At 43.5% G+C, this 20,505-nt stretch overlaps 1 protein-coding gene across 7 annotated transcripts in view; it reads right to left on the reverse strand.

Moving 5' to 3' along the window:
- The window catches only part of DNAH7 (dynein axonemal heavy chain 7), a 249,486-nt gene that overhangs the window by 219,752 nt on the left and 9,229 nt on the right, over positions 1–20,505 (reverse strand). For all 7 annotated transcript variants that reach the window (XM_053276796.1, XM_053276777.1, XM_053276818.1 and 4 more), the window contains exons 2-8: positions 20,348–20,413; positions 16,105–16,213; positions 14,619–14,766; positions 13,951–14,047; positions 13,169–13,349; positions 8,422–8,494; positions 2,793–2,918 (exon numbers count right to left, since the gene is read on the reverse strand). In XM_053276796.1, coding sequence (XP_053132771.1) covers positions 2,793–2,918; positions 8,422–8,494; positions 13,169–13,349; positions 13,951–14,047; positions 14,619–14,766; positions 16,105–16,213; positions 20,348–20,413 — 800 coding nt within the window. The remainder of the gene's footprint in view (positions 1–2,792; positions 2,919–8,421; positions 8,495–13,168; positions 13,350–13,950; positions 14,048–14,618; positions 14,767–16,104; positions 16,214–20,347; positions 20,414–20,505) is intronic.

The raw sequence follows: 20,505 nt of genomic DNA on the forward strand, positions 1-20,505 counted from the left end.
TCTGGAAGGAATCCTCCTCCAGAGCAAGGAATCATTTCTCCAGAGGAAGATGCCTTCCTCCGGAGGACGCAGCGTCCTCCTTTGCAGTAATGGCTTGAAACCTGTGTGTCCCTAAGGCAGGGCACCAAATGTTCCCCCTGCCCACCACCTTTGTGTCGGGATTTTGCCATGGACATTGTCTCAGTTCTTTGTATGGGGCATGCTTGTCTATGTTTGAATGTGTCTATGTGGCTGGGGTCACAGTTTGTTTGTCTGTCCTTACTTGCTGTCCTGAATTCAAATGGAGAAGTTCTCCCTCTCTCTGCATAAGAGACTGTTTATCTGTTTATTGTTTTCTTAGCCTATGTTTAATTAGTAATGAATATCAAACTTTTGTTTCTCAGTTAAAGTCTGTTTCCTGTGTAATCACTTATACCACATAGATAATTACTTTGCAACACCCTGCACACACACACCCAACTCTTCCTCTTTCCCTTTTAAAAAACCCTTGCTGTTCCACTGGTGCCCAATAAGCTGCTGCCTGAGACCACCTTGCTTCACCTTGCCTCATGGAAGGGCCACTTCTGCTCCAGTGGAAGGAAACCGTGGGATCTAGCCCAATGAGGAGAGAACAAATACTTAGTCTTACCTATTTAAACTTGTGATGCACTAACAGCATCACAAGTGAGGCATTTCAACTAACGGGCAAACTAAGGGACAACTATGTATAACAAAGTCCTGACACATGTTTGCTTCATTTTTACTGAGCAGTAGTCTCAGGAGGCAGAGTGGGGGGCCTATGAGTGGAGGACCAGTGCAGGGAAGGGGCAAAGAAGGGTACAAAAAAGAACAAGTTGTTCTAATAAGAACTAATCAGGCTACTTTCCTTTCACTATCTCAACATCTGGACTAAATTTGGTGCAAACCGGGGTCCACAAGTTAGCTCTCTTGCACCTCAAATGTTCATGATGACACCCACCCTGATCCAAGATGGATCATCTTGGATCATCTTGATCCATCTTGGATCAGTGTGGGTGTCATCATTACAAACTGCACAACTGAGGTGTCCCTGAGTGTCACTCACTAAAGCTGTTCCAGATTTGGTTCAAATTGGTTAGGCAGTCCTCAAGTTAGTGCACTTGCACCTAAAAAATTCAGGAATCTGCCATCTTGGATCGGGGTGGGTGACATAATCACAAACTACACCATTGGAGCATCCCTATGTGTCCATTCAGCTGTAACACATTTGATTCAAATCAGTTAGACTTTCCACAAGTTAGTGCACTTGCGCCTGACAAGTGTACATGTCAGCCATCTTGAATTAGGGTGGATGACATCACAGTCTTCGCTATTGAGGTGTCCCTATGTGGTCCCTACAGCTGTAGCAAATTTGATTCAAACCAATTAAGTGGTTCACAAGTTAGCTCACTTGTGCCTCAAATACTTATGGTTCTGCCATCTTGACTCAGGGTGGATGACAAACATTACAAACTACACCACTGAGGTGTCCCTGTGTGTCACTCACTACAACTGTACCTAATTTGGTTCATATCAGTTAGACAGTCCACAAGTTAGCCCACTTGCGCCTCAAATGCTCACGCGTCTGCCATCTTAGATTGGGGTAGATGACATCATCACAAACTATACCATTGAGGTTCCCTATGTGTCCCTACAGCTGCAGCAAATTTGTTTCAGATCAGTTATGTGGTTCACGAGCTAGCCCACTTACGCCTCAAAAATTTACACATCTGCCATCTTACACAACTGCCACCATGAGCCCCTGGTGGCGCAGTGGTAAAACTGCCGCCCTGTAACCAGAAGGTCACAAGTTTGATCCTGACCAGGGGCTCAAGGTTGACTCAGCCTTCCATCCTTCCGAGGTCGGTAAAATGAGTACCCAGAATGTTGGGGGCAATATGCTAAATCAATGTAAACCGCTTAGAGAGCTCTGGCTGTAAAGCGGTATATAAATGTAAGTGCTATTGCTATTGCTATTGCTATTGAATCGGTGTGGATGACATCATCACAAATGGTGTCAGTGAGGTGTCCCTGTGTGTCACTCACTGCAACTGTACCCAATTTGGTTCATATGGGTCAAGCAATCCACAAATTAGCCCACTTGCACCTCAGATATCCACGAAGCCACCATTTGGAACTGGAGTGGATGACATCATTACACACCACGCCATTTGGGCATCCCTATGTGTCCCCACAGCTGTAGCAAATTTGGTTCAAATCAGTTAAGCAGTTCACAGGTTAGCCTACTTGCACCTCACAAGTTTACATGTCCACCATCTTGAATCGGTGTGGATGACATCATCACAAACTATGCCATTGAGTTGTCCCTATATGTCCCTACAACTGTGCCCTATTTAGTGCATATTGGTCTAGGCATTTGATAGTTGATACAGAAGTTGATACAGAAGAACACACAGACGCGCATGCACACACACACACACACACACACACAGAGAATGCCAGGTGATCTCATAAGCCTACTAGAAAGTAGGCTAAAAAGGGGAGAAAAATTAACAAGGGATAAACAACGCAGGCAGGCTGGTGGTGGTATTATTATTATTATTATTTTATTTCTATCTTGAAAGAGTGGTGTTTTTGAGAAGGGCATTGAAGAAAGAGAGACATAGAAAGCAGACATCTAAGCATTCCGAAAGTAAGGTCCAAGCACAAGGGATGGCAAAGCAGACTGAGCAGAGCATCTTCCTATGCTCTTCTACTTTAGAAAATATTTATGTATGCATCGCACATTTTTAAACACAGAAGTGTAACACATACAGATTCAAAATATTCCTTACATGAAAGAGGTCTGCCACAGGTCCAGAACAGCCAACATGGTGGGATTCATGGCATGCAAATGTTCATTTATATAATTGCGAGCTGCCACATAGGATCTGTTCCAAGGTTTTGGCACCACTTCCATCCTAAAAAATGAATTAGTCATGCTGTGATCCCAAGAGACATTCAGAGTAGCTATATCTATTTCTTTCTATCAAGTTTTAAAATTCAGGAGATAAAGCCAATCTCTCAAACCTGTAAAAAATTAAAAATATTCTCCTAGGAAAACATATAAAAATTAAATAGGGCAGGTGGTAAGATTTTCTTCCGAGTCTTGAAATTCCTTTACTAAACCCAAATCCCTTATGAATTCCCAAGCCTTATCAAATTAATTAGCCATAAGCATACAATTTAAGCAGTTAATTAACCAATTAGAAACATTTTAGGATTTAAAATGTTACAAGAGGCACACACACACAAAAGTAAGTTTATCAGATAGCCAAAAGCTACCAATGGGCATGATTCATTTCTTCACATGTCTGCAAAGGATCCCTATAGGCCTCAATTGAGCCTTTAATTCCTCCCTCCCTCCTCTGGCCCCAGTAGCAGCCAGTGAGGGCAGCACTGAGGGAGCAGCAAGGGACACCTTTAAAAATAAATCTGCAGATGCTTACCAGCGTTCGGGCAGCGCCTGCAAGCAGTCTCAAGCAGCAGCGCTCTGCCCGGAATCCCATGCAGGGAGGCAGTGCTTTACCCAGCATCGTGCAGGGTGGCAGCATGGCCATGGCCTCTGTGCATGCATGGAGCCTCTGTGCACACGCAGAGGCCAGGCCCATGCCGATACCTCACTGGGATGCCCCACTGGTAAGCACCTGCTGATTTATTTTTAAAGGTGCTTTTCGTTGCCCCTCCCCCCTCCAGCACTGAGGGGGGGGCACTGCCCCACCCCCCTTCACCACCACCCTCTGGCACTGCCCTCACTGGCCACTACTGGCTGGCCCTCAGCCCGGCACACATGGTACTAAGCATACTGCAGTGTACCAGCCTTTACTGAGAACAGGAGATTCACATGTGCCTCACATAATAGGGGCATCCAGCAATTCTGCTCTGTATGCGTAGACTAATTGTGAAGTGGGCAGCGGGGACCAGCAGGAGAAGTGGAGATTGCACCCAGTCCAACGAAGACACAAGTCAGGAATTGGTAGTAAAGGGCCACAACTATTAATGAACAATAATTGGAGCAGATGAGGATTAGCTCTCCACCCTCCAGAGTGCGGTAAAAACAGGTTGCTTACTTGTAACTGATTGTCTGGTAGTGATTGCACAACATCCATAAATATGGGGTTCTGCACCTGCGCATATCAGCTTCAGGCAGAATTCTGTAGCCCTTCGAGACGCCTCCAACCGCCCCTGCACGAGCCTGCAGTACCTATAGCGGCAGTTAGGTGTCCCTTCTCCAGTTTCTGGATGACAGACAAAGCGAGCCTCACCAGGCTCCATCCCTGATTGACATAGCTGTGCCCTAATAATCAGTGTCCAATTCAGCTGCTCGACGTAGCAGTGCCTCATTAGCTATTAGCCTATATAGTTTGCAGCCAGCAGCGGGGTCGGGCGGGTGGGTTTTATGAATGTTGTGGAATCACTACCAGATCATCCGTTACAGGTAACAAATGTATACTAAGGAGCTAAATGCAATCCAAAGTGACTGAATGCTGAGGTGGGCGGTCATCCAGAAACTGAAGAAGGGACACCTAACCGCTGCTACAGGTACTGCAGGCTCATGCAGGGGTGGTTGGAGGCATCTCGAAGGGCTACAGAATTCTGCCCAAAGCTGATCTAGAACCCCATATTTATGGATGTCACTGGAATCACTACCCAGATCTAGAAGGTCACCATCAATGGTGCAAGTGCCAGCCCAACACACCAGAGACAACAAACCTTGGCTCCAGGCACCCGCGTTGCCCTAGGGCTGAAGCTGCTCTTCTTAGCTTACTTAATGTCAGGCATCTGCAACAGGCATCATCCCCCACGCCCTCGCCCGGCAAAGCCATAAAGCCTTGCAGTTTGTTTGCTTACTTGCTTGCGTATTTATCATATTGACATACTGCCCAAAACTCATGTCTCTGGATTTTTTAGAAATAAAAAATCACTAATTAAAACAAAATTAAAACATTAAAACAATTTAAATTTAAAAACCATGTTAAATTCCATGTGTCTAATTAAAAGCATGAGTGGACAAACGTGTCTTAACTGCCTTTTTTAAAGTTATGAAAGATGGGAAGGCTCTTCTTTCAACAGGGAGCACATTCCAAACCCTTGGGACAGCAGTGGAGTAGGCCCATCCCTGAGTACCACCAGAAAAGCTTGTGGCAACTGACGCTTGTGGCAACCTTCCAAGCAGGAGCGTAAGGAGGCTGGAGGCGGCCCGTGTGCAGCTGCCGTGGCCCCCTGGCCCCAACCCCCACGTGATGTCAGACACGGGGGACGTGGTATCCCTCCCAAACGGGGCCACGCAGCCCAGTGTGGAAGGGAGACTGGCCCATGCTGCGTTGGGCAATGGGCACTGGAGTGACTCTCCGTGCCTTAGAGGCAGGGAGAGCCGTTCCAGCCCGGCTGCCAATGCAGCGCAGGCTGATCTCTCTCCTAAACGGGGCCCCACTACGTTGGAAGCAAGACCAGGAGAGACTTTCCCTGCCTTTAAGGCACAGAGAGTCACTCCAGCCGCGCTACCAACGCAGCACGGGCTGATTTCGGCTGTGCGGCCCTGTTTGGGACTGAAATAATGACCCCGCATCTGAAGTCAGGTACGGGGGTGTGTGTCTGGGGCCACGCTCACAGCTCCTGATTGGTGGCGGCTCGGGTTCTTTGAACCTGTTTGCCCAATAGTGGCTCTGCCCCTGCTTCCAAGATGATCTCAATAGGCGACGGGGCTCATACCAAAGAAGGCATTCTCTTAAATAACCCGGACCTATGCTGTTTAGAGCTTTTTATAGGTTATAACCAGCCTTTTGTATTTTGCCCAGAAACATATTGGTAGCCAGTGTCATTCTTTTAGTATAGGTGTAATGTGGTCTCTCTGAGATGACCCAGAGTCCAATCTGGTTGCGCATTTTGTACCAGTTGTCGTTTCCAGACTACATACAAAGGCAGCCCCACATAGAGCGTATTATTTATTTAACATATTTTTATACCAGCCAGCCAGCATCTCTGGGCAGTGTACAGTAAATACAATATAAATTAAACAAAATTAAAATGATTAAAACGTTAAAATAATTTAAAACCCAACATTAAAAGTATTAAAACTATAAATCTAATTAATAGCTTGGGTGAACAAATATGCCTTCAGTGCCTTTTAAAAAGTTGCCTGGAGGTTACCAGCATATGTGTCCTACTGTACTGTTTACCCCATCCAGGACAGGCAGATCGAAGTTATATCCTGAGTTCCGACCCCACACAATAAGTACCTCTGTTTTATTTGGATTCAGTCTATGTTTATTATACTTCATCCAGCCCATCACCACCTCCAAACAGGTATTTAGGGAGGTTATGCCTTTTCCTGATGATTTTGACATGGAGAAATAGATTTGGATGTCATCAGGGTACTGATAGCACCCTGCACAAAATCCCCTGATGATATCTCCCAGGGGTTTCATTTAGATGTTTAAAAGCATTGGAGACAGTATGGAGCCTTCTGGGTTTCCATACCAGAGATCTTGTTTTGAAGAGCAACAGTCTCCAAGCAACACCATCTGGAGTCTGCCTGAGAGGTAGGATCAAAGCCACTGTAAAGCAGTGCCTCCCACTCCCAACCCCTTCAGAAGTTCCAGAAGGATACCATGGTGTTGAAAGCCACTGAGAGATCCAAAAGGACCAATAGTCACACTCCCTCTGTCAATTCCCAATAGGAGATAATCCAACAGGCCAACCAGGACAGTCTCCACCCCACAGACCACACAAAAACCAGTTTGAAATGGATGTTGGTGATGTCCCAGGAGTCTAGAGGAAGTCCAAACCAGAGCTCCCTGAGCTGTGAAGCATCTAAAGACTGACCAGGCCTCCTCTTTATGTCAAATGTGTGCCTTAAGGTGCTCAGCAAACCCTACACTATTTCTGCAGTTCACACTAAACCTGCCGTTGTGGCCAGAAAACAGCTTAACTAAAAATATAGTATGAGGTAGGTGAAAAAGGCCTCCACCAAAAACCAATCAGGTGAGTGTCCCCACAAAAAATTCCTAGCCGGCCCCCAATAGGGCAACCAGCAGAGTCCACATTGTACTCAGAGATGGGTGGAAGGGGATCATTTCCCAACTCAGACTGACAGGCAAGAAGGTGGGAGCCACAATGGTCATCTGAACTCCGCCTCTCCCAGGCCCAGCAGCAAGTCAGGTCCCATGCCTTGTGCTCCATTAGAAGAGGCTGGGGCCAACGAGCCACTCTGTGGACAAACTACAGTGAGCAGCTAGATAATGAGCTCTGTGGGGTCCTGCGGGATTCCCTCCTGCATGGTTCATGCCCAGGATTGTACCTTTTCGCAAAAAGATCCTGACGTGGCTTACATAAGCAAATCACAGAGTTCACAGGAGCAAGGTTAATTCAATTGTCATCTTATATTTCCATGTATTATAAAAATATATTAACTCCAGCTTCCAAAAATGGGCTCAACAGATGATCTCTCTTGCATACTTATGTTATTCTGCAGCAACAACACCCTCATTCAACACTCACTAATGAATAAGAAAAATATCATCTACGTGAATTGTTTTTGTCATCTTTGGCTTTAGGACCTTGTATGATACCATTTATTCACAGGCATTTATTAGATGCCAGTGGCTGTGCTTGTCTGATTATTTTAATGGAAAACAATGATATAATAAATATCAAATAATTGTGTTCTACAGACATTTAAATCAGTAAAATAGGGGCTTCACCTTTACTAAAGTTGTAGAGTTTTGAGCATTTTCTGCTATGACAATTAATGGATACAATAATAGTTGAGGGCTTTCCCCCCTCTCTCTCCAGATCCGTAAAACATGTTCTTATCATAACTTAATGTACAGCATTCTCAGTCCAAGCAGACAAAGGAGAACACTGCAATATTTATTTTGTTTAGAAAACATATAGTACATTCTCCGTTGTTTATGAATGTACAGAAATGCCACATTTAGATTCTAAATGTGGCATTTCTGTACATTTGTTTAATAGAAAGGCTCATGTCTCAGTCACTGCTGACAAACAAATATTTAGCCTGATTCAATATTCTGTATGGTTCTTTTGAACTAGGGTTGTCACCTGTAGGTGCTACCTTAAATAGCAGCATAACAGACATAAATCAGATGCAGCTTTTCCCATCACTATTATCTTCATGAAGGGCGGCCGGGGTGGGGGAGATCTGTTGATTCAGGAAGGCCATACTGGTGCTAGGACACATGGCTTGCAAGTATAAAATTCCAGATTTAGTCTCTGGTATCTCCAGTCAAAAGGACCTCAGGCATCAAAGAAAAGAAACTCTACTCCTCTGAAGAGCTGCTGCCAGTCAGAGTAGATAATACTGGATTCAGTGAACGAAGAGTCTGATTTAATATAAGGCAGCTTCATATATTCTGCCCATTATGCTTTCTAGGCAAAAATTCTGAAAAAGCATTTTCTTACTCTTGACGATGAGGTAGAAGAACTTGCTTCTTGCCTTCCTCTTTTTCCCTGGGGTCTCTTAAAACAAAGTCAACTAAAAGAAGGCATTAAAAGAAAACCAAAGCACAAATAAGCTCAGCAAAACAGGAAAAACGGCAAAGAAATTGAACTAATTGTTTTTTAAAACTACAAGAGTGGTATACAGGAATAAAAACAGGTTGCTCACCTGTATCTTATGCTCTATAAGACATTCATAAGCCTGGGTTCTGTACCTGCACAAGACCTCACGGGTAGAATATGCAGCACTCACGCACTGCCCCTCACACTCGGCATGACCGTTTATTTCGGCAGTTGGAGCACCCTTCTTTTGGTTCCTGGATGACTGCCTCAATAGGACGATCATCTCACAAAGTCTTCTAGAGAGCACAAGTAAGTCTTTCTCTATTCACTTACTGCTGTGAGGAGGATGGGAGTGGTTCCGGTCCTTTCCTGAGGGGAGGGTCCAAAAGGTGGTGCTGGGGGACTACTGCTCATCTCTGTGGCCATTGGCCTGTGGGATCTCACAGGGTTCAGTCTTGTCCTCCATGCTGTTTAACATCACATGAAAGCGCTGGGAGAGGACATCCGGAGACTTGGACTGAGTTGTCAGCAATATGCAGTTGACACTCAGCTCTATCTCTCCTTGTCACCTGATCCTAGGGAGGCGGTGGATGTCCTGAATCGGGGGCTAGAGGCCGTGATAGGTTGGATGTGGGATAATAAACTGAAATTGAATCCGGACAAGACAGAGGTAATGTTGGTCAGTAGGAGAGCCAATCGGGATGAGGAGATTTCACCAGTTCTGGATGGGGTTGCACTCCCCTTGAAGGAGCAAGTACGCAGCTTGGGGGTATTACTGGACCCGGCTCTGCTTTTGGAAGCTCAGGTGGAGGAGGCGGCCAGGGGTGCCTTTGCACGGCTTCGGCTAGTGCGCCAGCTGCATCCTTTTCTCGAGAAGGCAGATCTGGCCACAGTTACTCATGCCTTAGTCACATCACGGCTGGATTACTGTCACACGCTGTATGTGGGGCTGCCCTTGAATAATATCTGGAAACTGCAGCTAGTGCAAAATGTGGCAGCTAGGGTTTTATCTGGAGCTGCCTGGTGGGAGCACATCACATCCATTTTGAAAGAGTTGCACTGGCTGCCAGTTTGTTTCCGGGTCCAATTCAAGGTGCTGGTTTTGACTTTTAAATCCCTTAACTGTTTGGGCCCTGGATATCTGAGGGACCGCCTGCTCGCAAGGGTTGCTGCCCACTTGATGAGGTCATCTGAGGGGACTCTGCTCCGGGTGCTGACAATGAGGGAAGCTCATTTGTCATGCAAGCGGGAGAGGGCCTTCTCTGTTGCTGCCCCCAGACTCTGGAATGCTCTCCCAGCGGTTATTCGCTCCTCGGTCTCCATCACAGCTTTTAGAAAGCATGTTAAATCTTGGCTTTTTACCCAGACTTTTATATGATTGTCTCTTCTGTTGCTCTTTGCACTTTGTATTTTGCATTGTTTTTATACTTGTGTTTTAAATTTTTTAATCAGATTTGTCTTATATTTTTAGCTTAATATTTTAACTGTGTCATTTTTATAATCTTGTTTTTAAATTTTGCTGTAAACCGCCTTGGGATTGTTTTAATGAAAGGCAGAATATAAATTTAACAATAAATAAATAAAATAAAACAAATAAAAGGGGTGTATAGATTATTTAATCCCTTAAGGAATCTTTTGCAATCTGGATGAAAAAATGCAGTCCTGCCATCCCATCCCTTATGTTTTGAAGATATTACTGTCAAGAGGACCTTCAGGGAAACATTAGCCAAATCACTGCTTTTAAAACTTGTCAAATACAAAAGTACTTGTCTAATAGTCGCATCCTCAGGAGTAAAACCCTGTACACCTGCATACAACTTAAATCTCTTCCACTTGTGAGCATAATTACACCTAGTGGAGACCTTTCTGTCAAGAGCCAACCGTGGAGGTATAGAAATATCATAATTCCTTCAGTTCTCAGATGTGCTATAATTGCTGTCATACATTTCATAAAAACTCTTGGAGCAGCTGACAAGCGGCATGGAAGCACATTATATTGCTACACTGCACTTCGTCGGAGGGCTACAGGCCACCTCCAGCCTCAAAGGCAGGATGCCTCTGAGTACCAGTTGCTGGGGAATAACAGCAGGAGAAGGGGCATGCCCTCAACTCCTGCCTGTGGCTTCCAGTGGCATCTGGTGAGCCACTGTGCGAAACAGGATGCTGGACTAGATGGGCCTTGGGCCTGATCCAGCAGGGCTGTTCTTATGTTCCCACTATGGAACTTAAATATTTCTGTGGTTGCTTTGAATGCCAATGCGTGTCATGCCCCCACTCGAGGACACTGGAGAGGATTGGGGGGCCGGCGACTTACTTGAAAGTGGGGAGGTACCTGAAGAGGAGCAGGCCGGTGATGTGAATGGGGAGGTAACTGAGACAGGGCAGGGCGAGTGTTTGGTGCAGGAGGGGTCAGTAGGGCTGGGTGATCTTTGGAGAGAAGGGTCAGGATCTGAGCCAGAGTTTGAACGGCCACTATCTCCTCAAGGACGCAGATGGGGAAAACGTCAGCAGCAGGTGAGAGAATTATGGAGGAGGAGTAGACTGGCAAGAAGACAGCAGGAGCCAGATTGAATCAATGGCAGCTGACGAGGGTGGAGTGTTGATTAAGTGCACATGGCTGCTGACTACAAATTTGGCAGCCTGTGCCTTGAACAAACTGCTGGAAACAACACGTCAAATCTGCTTTGACCTTTTGTCAGAGAGACTGTGACTTTGGAATTTGGGCTTCTCACTCCTCACTTCTGTATTCCTGGTGAGACAGTTAAACTTGACTATTTAGCAGTAAAACATAAACTTGAAATACTGGCCGTTGTGTCATATATTTCTGGCCAGCGTCTTCCATCAAGTGAGCTCATGACAATGTGGAAAGTATGCATTCTTTAAATTCAACGTTGCAAGCCATTCCTCCTTGTAAAGGAGCAGTAGGATACCTTGCAGCGTTATCATACAAAACGTCCTTGTATGAATACAGCATATTTGTTCAACCACCTCAAATCCATCACAGGCTGGATGAACATAAGAGCATAAGATCAGCCCTGCTGGATCAGGCCCAAGACCCATCTAGTCCAGTATCCTGTTTCACACAGTGGCCCACCAGATGTCGACAGGGGCATAGCAGGCTTCCGGGGGGCTGTGGGACAAAGTAAAGGCAAGGAGCCCCCATTGCGCACGCCAAGCATGCATGCGCCCCATCGCCCCAAGCCACACCCCCTGCATCAGATGCAAGGGGGCAGGGCAACCAACCTAAACCCACCCAATCCTTCCCCTCCCCGTTTCAACTAATCTGCTCGGGGTTGTTCCTGCAGGCGCCGAGGTTCAGTGCAGAGTGGGATCTGCAGGGTGGCCGCTGCCACCAGCAGCGCCGGCTCGACAGTACAGAGCAGAGTCCAGGGTCGCCACCATCCTCCGGGGGTGGCAGCAGATTGGGGCTGGACAGCCCTTCCTCTGACAGCTCCCTATATGGCTCAGCGGGCAGAGCAGCAACAAGCGGTCGGAAAGAAACTAAAAGAAGGGTGCTCCAACTGCCGAGCACAAGGAGCAGTGTGTGAGCACTGTGAGGAGCTTGGATATGCCACCCAAAAGGTCCCGTGCTGGCTCCGAACCCAGGCTTATGAATGTCCTATGGATCATACCACAGATCTGAAAGCATGCATCTCAATGCAATTTGATATTTAGAAGCTTTGCGAAATTAAAAAACAGTCTCTATAGAAAGGGCTGAAATGGCAAAACTGTAAACACTGCTGAAAAACAAATAATAAACACTATGGAGAACAAGATTCCATAGCCCGAATAAAGGTTTTTTCCAATACCAGCTCAGTCTGTTGATACTTTTGGACTGAACGTATACATGCTTTCCAAAACTTTCCAGAACCAACAGCAAAACATTCTGAATAGTCCAAACCACTCAAACTCTTCTATTAATAAATGTAACATTTATCCACTGACAGGATAAAACAACATTGCATGGGCACAACAGTGGAGAGATGGTTTTCAACTCTTCTTCCTTCCTTCTGTAGTCCTCTGTGCTATCTGAAGACATACAGTATTCCTAAGGGTCTGCAGCCCTAAGGGTCCCAGGAGACACAGAAAATTGCAGAGGGTGGTGGGGAGGTTGGCGAAACCTGCCCCCATCCCCGGTTGAGTGCACAAAAGTTTATTCAGCATGCACAAAATAGTTTCTGTGTCAGCCAGTGATTTTCAGACTTTCTACCTTCAGGAAACCCTTTTCATAGCAACTTGTTTGCAGAGGAACAACTGCTATGAAAACCCTGCACACATCAGAGGATTCTGGCGATGGGGAGGTGTTTGACGGCAGTCATCCTTGTTCATACTGAGTGCTGGTGAGGCCTTTGGACCTCAGCACTACACCACATGAGCTCAAAGCACTCCCTAAAACACACCCAACAGTCCTCTGCATCTGCATACTGCAGGAAAAGATCAGCAGTATTGGGCAGCTGCCATGTTGGAAGTTTGTCTATCATTACCTATATTTTCACTGAGGAACATGGATATGTTTCCAAGGAAATCCAGGGTTCTCCAGAACACATTATGAAAACCACTGGGAAAATCTAACTTAAAACTGGAACAGTATTCAAGTGACTCACTTTCTCCAATCTAACTAATTAGTATTAAGTTTCAAATAACTTACCTATTGCTTTCTTCACACTGAGAAGATAGTCCTCTCTCATTTCATCTGAGAGTATATATATACTTTCACTGAGCACTTTCAAATGCTGTGGTACTAATGACAACACATTTGCCAGCCATGAGTCTTCCATTGGGGCCACATGTTCTGTATCTATTCCGTGGCGAATGTAATAGTAGTATTTCTGCAAAATCAGACACATAACATGAGATTAGTGCTCTAACAAAATGCTACGGAAAACTCACATTCCTTCTGGATTTGACGAATGCAGACATTTTTCCTGACAAAATGTGTCTCAGAACTTAGAGAACGAAAATGGTCAGGAATGTATTTATTTTTGTTAAATGTATATACTGCCTTTAATTATATGTTATCCCAAGGTGGTTCACAACATATTAAAACAAAAGAAATCTATTAAAATGTTTTAAACAGTATAAATAGTAAATTTTAATATTAAAAATACAAATCTATTAAGAGACTAGAAAATAAACACCCAATAAAATAATAAAAAGCAGTACACTAAAGCAGCATCAACTGAAAAGGAAAATGTGTGCTGACTACAATGAGCCTGTGCGTATGCACAGCATCTTGGCATTTGCACACTGTGAACTAGGATTTCCACTCTTCCTTGCTTGCTGCTTCCCACTGACAACTTCTAATAGCCTTGCAAACCCATCGCAGGCTGCACTTGTCAATGTATACAATCCTAATGTTTCAGCTTCACTCCCGTTCCCTTCTGCTTCTGCAAGGCAGATATTAGATCAAGAAGTCGTTCTCTTATTTACCAAAATATCTTTCTCTATTGCAGCAGAAGACGCTGTTGTGCCAGGCTTTGTCTCTTCTAAGGAAGGAACTCTTCGTTCTGGAGTAAAGTCTGGTTGCCTAACAAAAGAAACATGATGATGAGCTCTCAATGATTCTCAAATGCCAATCTCTCAAAATGCTGGTTGCAGACTCCTCTCTAGAAATATACGAAGCTGCCTTATAACAAGTCAGACCATTGGTCCATCCTGCTCAGTATTGTCTATAGTGACTGGCAACGGCTCCCCAAGTTACAAGTAGGGGTTTCTCCCAGCTCTATCTGGAGATGCCAGGGAGTGAACCTGGGACCTTCTGTATACAAGCATGCAGATGCCCTTCCACTGAGCTAGGGCCCATCCCCTAAAGGGAGTATCTTACAGTGCTCATTTGCAGTCTCCCATCCAAATGCAAACCAAGGGAGACCCTGCTTAGCAAAGGAGACAATCCATGTTTGCTACCACAAGACCAGCTCTCTCCTGACTGTCAGTTTGTAGCAAACAAAAAACAAATTAGTTCAGCCTTTGGCTGCTGGGCAGGAAGCCCTATTCTTTCCTTCTTCAAACAACATTTCTAAAAACTGATCTTTTGCTACTCCTTCTTTTCTTTTAAAACAGGTATTTTCCACATTTGAAAAGAGGACAAAGATGCTCACATTATGATGTTAACAAGGGCACTTCGGAAATTTTCCCGGTCCTTTTTGCCACCAGTTCTTGCTTTAGAAGTTGATGGTCCAGCAGCCACATCACTAACTGCAGAGTCCTGTGCCTTACGCTTCTTAGCTCTCTGAGCCAGATAGTCTCCTTGAGGGGGGGAAACACAGATTTTGTGTGACATAAGCTCATATCTGCAAGTGATAAACAAAAGCCTGTGGAACCTTCAGCTCCTGCTTCTTTCAATCAGAGTTTAGATTGAACCGCCCTGAGCCATTTTGGAAGGGTGGTATATAAATCAAATAAATAATAGATAGATAGATAGATAGATAGATAGATAGATACTTCACCTCTTTGTGAAATGTCTACTGTCAAAAAGAGTAACACAAATTATTTGAATATATCAAACAAGTCCTATAAAAAATCTTCACAGAACTTACAAAAAGTGGTTCCAAGCCACTTAACTTCCTGTGATTTTTTATGAGTTACAGTATCTAGTGTATTTGATGGACAATATTTTAGATACATTGATCCATATAATTCAGTTACACAGAAATACTCTATAGACTTATTGAAACAAGACCCTGATCCAAAATTTGCTCAGTCAACTTATCAGAAAGATAAGTGCTTAGGATAGGGCGTCCTAATCACTTCACCAAAGCAATAGCACTCTACGTAAGATGCTATGCCCATAGATGGCATTATATAAATTAAAAATATATATAAAGAAAGGAAAGCTTGTGCCATCAAGTCAGTGTTGACTCCTGGCGACCACTGAGCCATGTGGTTTTCTTGGTAGAATACAGGAGTGGTTTACCATTGCCTTCCTCCTGCGCAGTATGAGATGATGCCTTTGCCACTGAAGTGAGCATCCGCCTCCAGCACCTTCCTGTATTACTGTTGCCCGATATAGGTGACTACAAATATATATTTACTAGGCACAGTCTGAAAAGCACACCAGCGGGGATTTGAACGAACAGCCTCTTGCTCCCTAGGCAAGCTGCTTCCCTGCTGCGCCACCACAGCTGATAAAATACATATATATACTACATACTAGTTCTGAAAAAATGTGTTGATGTTTGGGATTGTTATGGACAGATAACCAGAACACCTGCAGGCAAGATGCAGAACACCAGTATCTGCATGCTGGCATATGCTGGGAAGCCAGTGGGATGGAAAGTGGAAAGCCAGACTTCAGTTGATCAGGAATGTTTGTGGCCATTGAGGCGTATTCAGATCTATACAAGACATAACCTAGTTGACTGGAGGAATGGGTGCTCTACCTGGATAGGGAGAGGAGAGGCCACTACAAATTTCTGTTTGTTAGGTAAGCAGATAAACCTTTTCACAAGTTAGCAGAAATACTGGGCATTCCTTTATCGGTGGATTAAAACCTTGTTTTATATTATTTATTTTGTTTTAACTAATGTCCAGCAATATTTTACAAATCATTTTCAATTCTGCCCAAACATTCAATTTTATTCTTACCAGGTGATAGCTCATTTTTTAACCGAAATTCCTCTGGAATATTAGTATCCTGATCATCCTGTAGCTGGAATGAAGGAGGATTCTGATTCCACACTGGTTTACAGTTTATCTGAAAGATTTGATTAGAAACTTTAGAAACAGACCAGCAATTAGCAGTGACTCTAAACACTTTCACCTTTTCTGACATATCCTTGAAACATATCAATGTTATATAAAACAGTTGTGACTCAACTTAAGGTATCAACAAGTTCACAATTGCCAGTGTTCTTTCAATATGTGATGTAATAGTCCACTTATGCAGAATATTATGGGATCTGACTGAACAGATAAAGTCATTTGGAGTAGAGCAGGTGGAAATGATCACAGCCTCAAAGCTGGAGTGCAGTTTGACTAAGAATTTAGCTCTCGTCACATTTGATGCCAGGTGCAGATGTGCATTCATATCAAAATACACACATTGCCAATTCTGTAAGTTTGGGTTGATTATTGATATCTGGGTGGTGGAGATATGCATTCAGGTGCATTTGCAATACATGTGGAAGGATGTCTACATGTATGGATCACTCCTGTTAGATCAGAATAAATAATGTTTTCCCCAACCAAGGAATCACTTTCTGCTTGCATTAAGTACTTTGTATTCCTGAAACAGTTGACCTGCACAGATACCTTCACTTGATGATGATGCACATTAGAGGAGAGGAACAATAAGAGCAGATCTAAGATCTGCCTCACAAGTAAATAAGTCAATGCCCATGTCCGCAGGTCTACACATGGGTGTAGATTCACCAAGTTGCACATACCTGCAGGTAGACATGCACAATCCTGGACATTCTTGTGCAACAGATGTAAATGCACCTTCCTAACTCACAATGGAAGTGAAAAGTGGCATACACATATGTGTCCCTGTAGGTGGTTTTCCTATGTACAGCATTGCTTGCTAGCTATTGTGTCTTTGGATACAGGCGATGCCAGAACCTAAGGGGTATACTCGTGGGTCAAATGGGCCGTAACCCAAAATCTGGTTTAAAATAAGCCAAATCTTCAGTAGAAAAATGGCACTATCCACTAGGAACATTGCAATTACTGTAACTGTTGTATATAATGGTAATTTTGTTAGCCGCTTGAGCATGTCAAAGTAAACATGGGACATAAATCTCACAAATAAATATATAAACAATCAACCCTATTGTAAAAAGTGGAAGCCATAATAATATTTAGCATTTGTATAGTGCTTTTTGAGTGCGCAGAACCCTTCACATGTATTTCACCCCTACTAATTGGGCAAAGAAACACCTTTCAAGGTGGGGGATTTCACTGAGAGAGAGCAACTGACCCTGTTCAACCCTGGCACAGCATCCCTCCCTCCATGAGCTGTTGCTGGTGTCCACCTTGTATTTCTTTTAGACTGTGAGCCCTTGGGGACAAGTGACAATCAATATATTACTACTACTACTACTACTACTACTACTACTACTACTACTACTACACGCCCTAGGTGCAATTCCAAAACAACTTGAAGAGCACCTCAACACCATAGGGGCCACAGAAATCACTACTAGCCAACTACGAAAAGCAACTTTACTGGGAACAACCTATATTTTGCGACAATATCTATAATAATAACAACAATATTGATAATAAAATTCAGCCATCCCAGGTCCTTGGGAAGGACTCGATATCTGGATAAAACAAACCAGTCAATAACACCGTCTGACTGTGTAAACAAGAGAAAAGAGGCCTTGAAGAATATATCAAGGACAGTGAAAAAGATGCACTTAAAATGGTCAATAACGCGAAACTATTCAACACCAATGAAACAAAGCAGGCCTACAAGAAAGAACAAGTCAAGAACCGAGCAGAAAAATGGAAAAAGAAGCCACTGCATGGTCAATACTTGCACAATATAACTGGAAAATCAGACAGCACCAAGACCTGGCAATGGCTTAAGAATGGCAACTTGAAGAAAGAAACAGAGGGTTTAATACTGGCTGCACAAGAACAGGCACTAAGAACAAATGCAATAAGAGCAAAACAGAGGCGTATCTAGGGAAAAGAGCGCCTAGGGCAAGCACTGAAATTGCGCTCCCTGTCCAAACATCTGACACCCATCTTTCAGATAACCTTACCATAATATCAACTGAAAAATACAAGTCAAGCTCATTAAGCTTTTAAAAGTTCAAAAACTATTTAGCAGTGGACGTAGCCAGACCAAAAAATGCTGGAAAATTACAAATTTCAATATGCTGGGGCTCATGAAATACCCAAATACTATGTGGAGGTGTACTTGGAAAACTAAACAGAAGTGCCTGTCTAATTCTCTACTATGCATTGTAGCATCACTATTACATAAGTTTTAAAAATAAATGGGGAATTTGACTTTTCCCAGATACTCTGAAAATAATTAAAGGATATGCAGATTAAACTGTGTCACTGCTTGGAATATATTCTAGTATTTCAGAAAGAAAGTTAAAATGAGAGAAAGAGAGCAAGAAACTCCCAGTGGGCCTTCATACTAAGGATTTCACACTGATTCAAAGACAAACTCACCATTAATAGCCATATTATTAAGACACCACATTTAACTCACTTATCTTAAGAAGCAAAGTAAGAGCAAATGAATACAATCCTAACTCATAAGCTTCAGCTCGTTATTCACAAGCCTGATTCTCTGTACATAGTGCCAAACTGACTATGTGTACAGTGACATATTATATTAATTTTTTTTTTAGCCTGTAGCCCCTTCGGGGTGCTTTCCTATAGGCTGTGGGAGGAAGGCATCTGCAAAGGTTACCCCTCCCACCGCTGGCCTCTAGGGCCTCGCAGAGACCCTTTGAGCATGTGCAGTGGCCATTTTTTTAAATAATTGGTGTTTTTTTAAAAAAAATGGCCGCTGAAAACAAAATGGCTACTGCGCATGCTCAAATGGCCTCTGCGAGGCCTGGCATGGCCGAGGGCCTCACAGAGGCCATTTGAGCATGTGCAGTGGCCATTTTGTTTTTGGTGGCCTTTTTTTTTCAAAAAAAAAATTAAGAATTTGCGCCCCCTTCAAGTGGCGCCCAGGGCACGTGCCCTGACTGCCCTACCTTAGGTTCACCCCTGGAGCAAAAGTAGAAAAGTCAACAACAAACAGCAAGTGCCACCTTTGTAAAGAAGCAGATGAAACCGTAGACCACCTAATCAGCTGTTGTAAAAAGATCGGACAGACGGACTACAAACAAAGGGATGACAAGGTAGCAGGGATGATACACTGCAACATCTGCAAAAAATACAAGCTACCTGTAGCCAAAAATTGGTGGGACCATACAATTGAAAAAGTTGTAGAAAATGAAGATGTAAAAATATTATGGGACTTCCGACTACAAACAGACAAACATCTGCCACACAATACACCAGATATAACTGTAGTCGAGAAGAAAGAAAAACAAGTGAAAATAATCGACATAGCAATACCAGAGGATAGCAGAATAGAAGAAAAAGAAATAGAAAAAATAACCAAATACAAAGATCTACAAATTGAAATGGAAAGGCTGTGGCAGAAAAAGACCAAAATAATCCCAGTGGTAATTGGTGCCCTGGGTGCAGTTCCAAAAGACCTTGAAGAGCACCTCAACACCATAGGGGCCACAGAAATCACCATCAGCCAATCACAAAAAGCAACTTTACTGAGAACAGCCTATATTCTGCGACGATATCTCTAACAACAGCAACAACATTGACAAATTCTGGCATCCCAGGTCCTTGGGAAGAACTCGATGTCTGGATAAAACAAACCAGTCAATAACGCCTGTCTGACTGTGTAAATAAATAAATAAATAATAATAATAATACACTGATAATAAATTTCAGCCATCCCAGGTCCTTGGGAAGGACTCGATGTCTGGATAAAACAAACCAGTCAATAACACCTGTCTGACTGTGTAAACAATATAATAATAATAATTTTATTATTATTTCAATAAGTTATTTCAATAAGCTCATCCTTATACTGCAGTTGGGGAGTTGAGGCTGAGTGGTTTGCCTAAGGCCATCTAGTGGGTTTCAAGGCAGAGGTGAGATTCAAAGCAGGGAAGTTGTGATTCACAACTCTGTCTCTTGGCCACTACATTCAACCAGAAACTATGCCAGAGCTGTGCTGTTGTGCATCTCCCATTCCTTCCTGTTGTATCTGAAAAGACTTGCATGCTTTCAAACACTTTCAAGTATTTTAAGATCTGTGCATTAAAACTCAAAGTAACAACATTACCTTATCCAACTGTGGTAAAAATTTTGTAGTAGTCTTCTCTAGTTTACCCTTGTTGGGTGGCTTAGGCTGCAAGTGGGGTGAAGGGGAGAGAGAAGAGACAAAACAAAATACACTCAATTCTAATAAAATATTTAAAATATATAGGCATTGTTGCACAC

The sequence above is a fragment of the Hemicordylus capensis genome, chromosome 1 (genome assembly GCF_027244095.1).
Source record: "Hemicordylus capensis ecotype Gifberg chromosome 1, rHemCap1.1.pri, whole genome shotgun sequence".
Lineage (NCBI taxonomy): Eukaryota > Metazoa > Chordata > Lepidosauria > Squamata > Cordylidae > Hemicordylus > Hemicordylus capensis.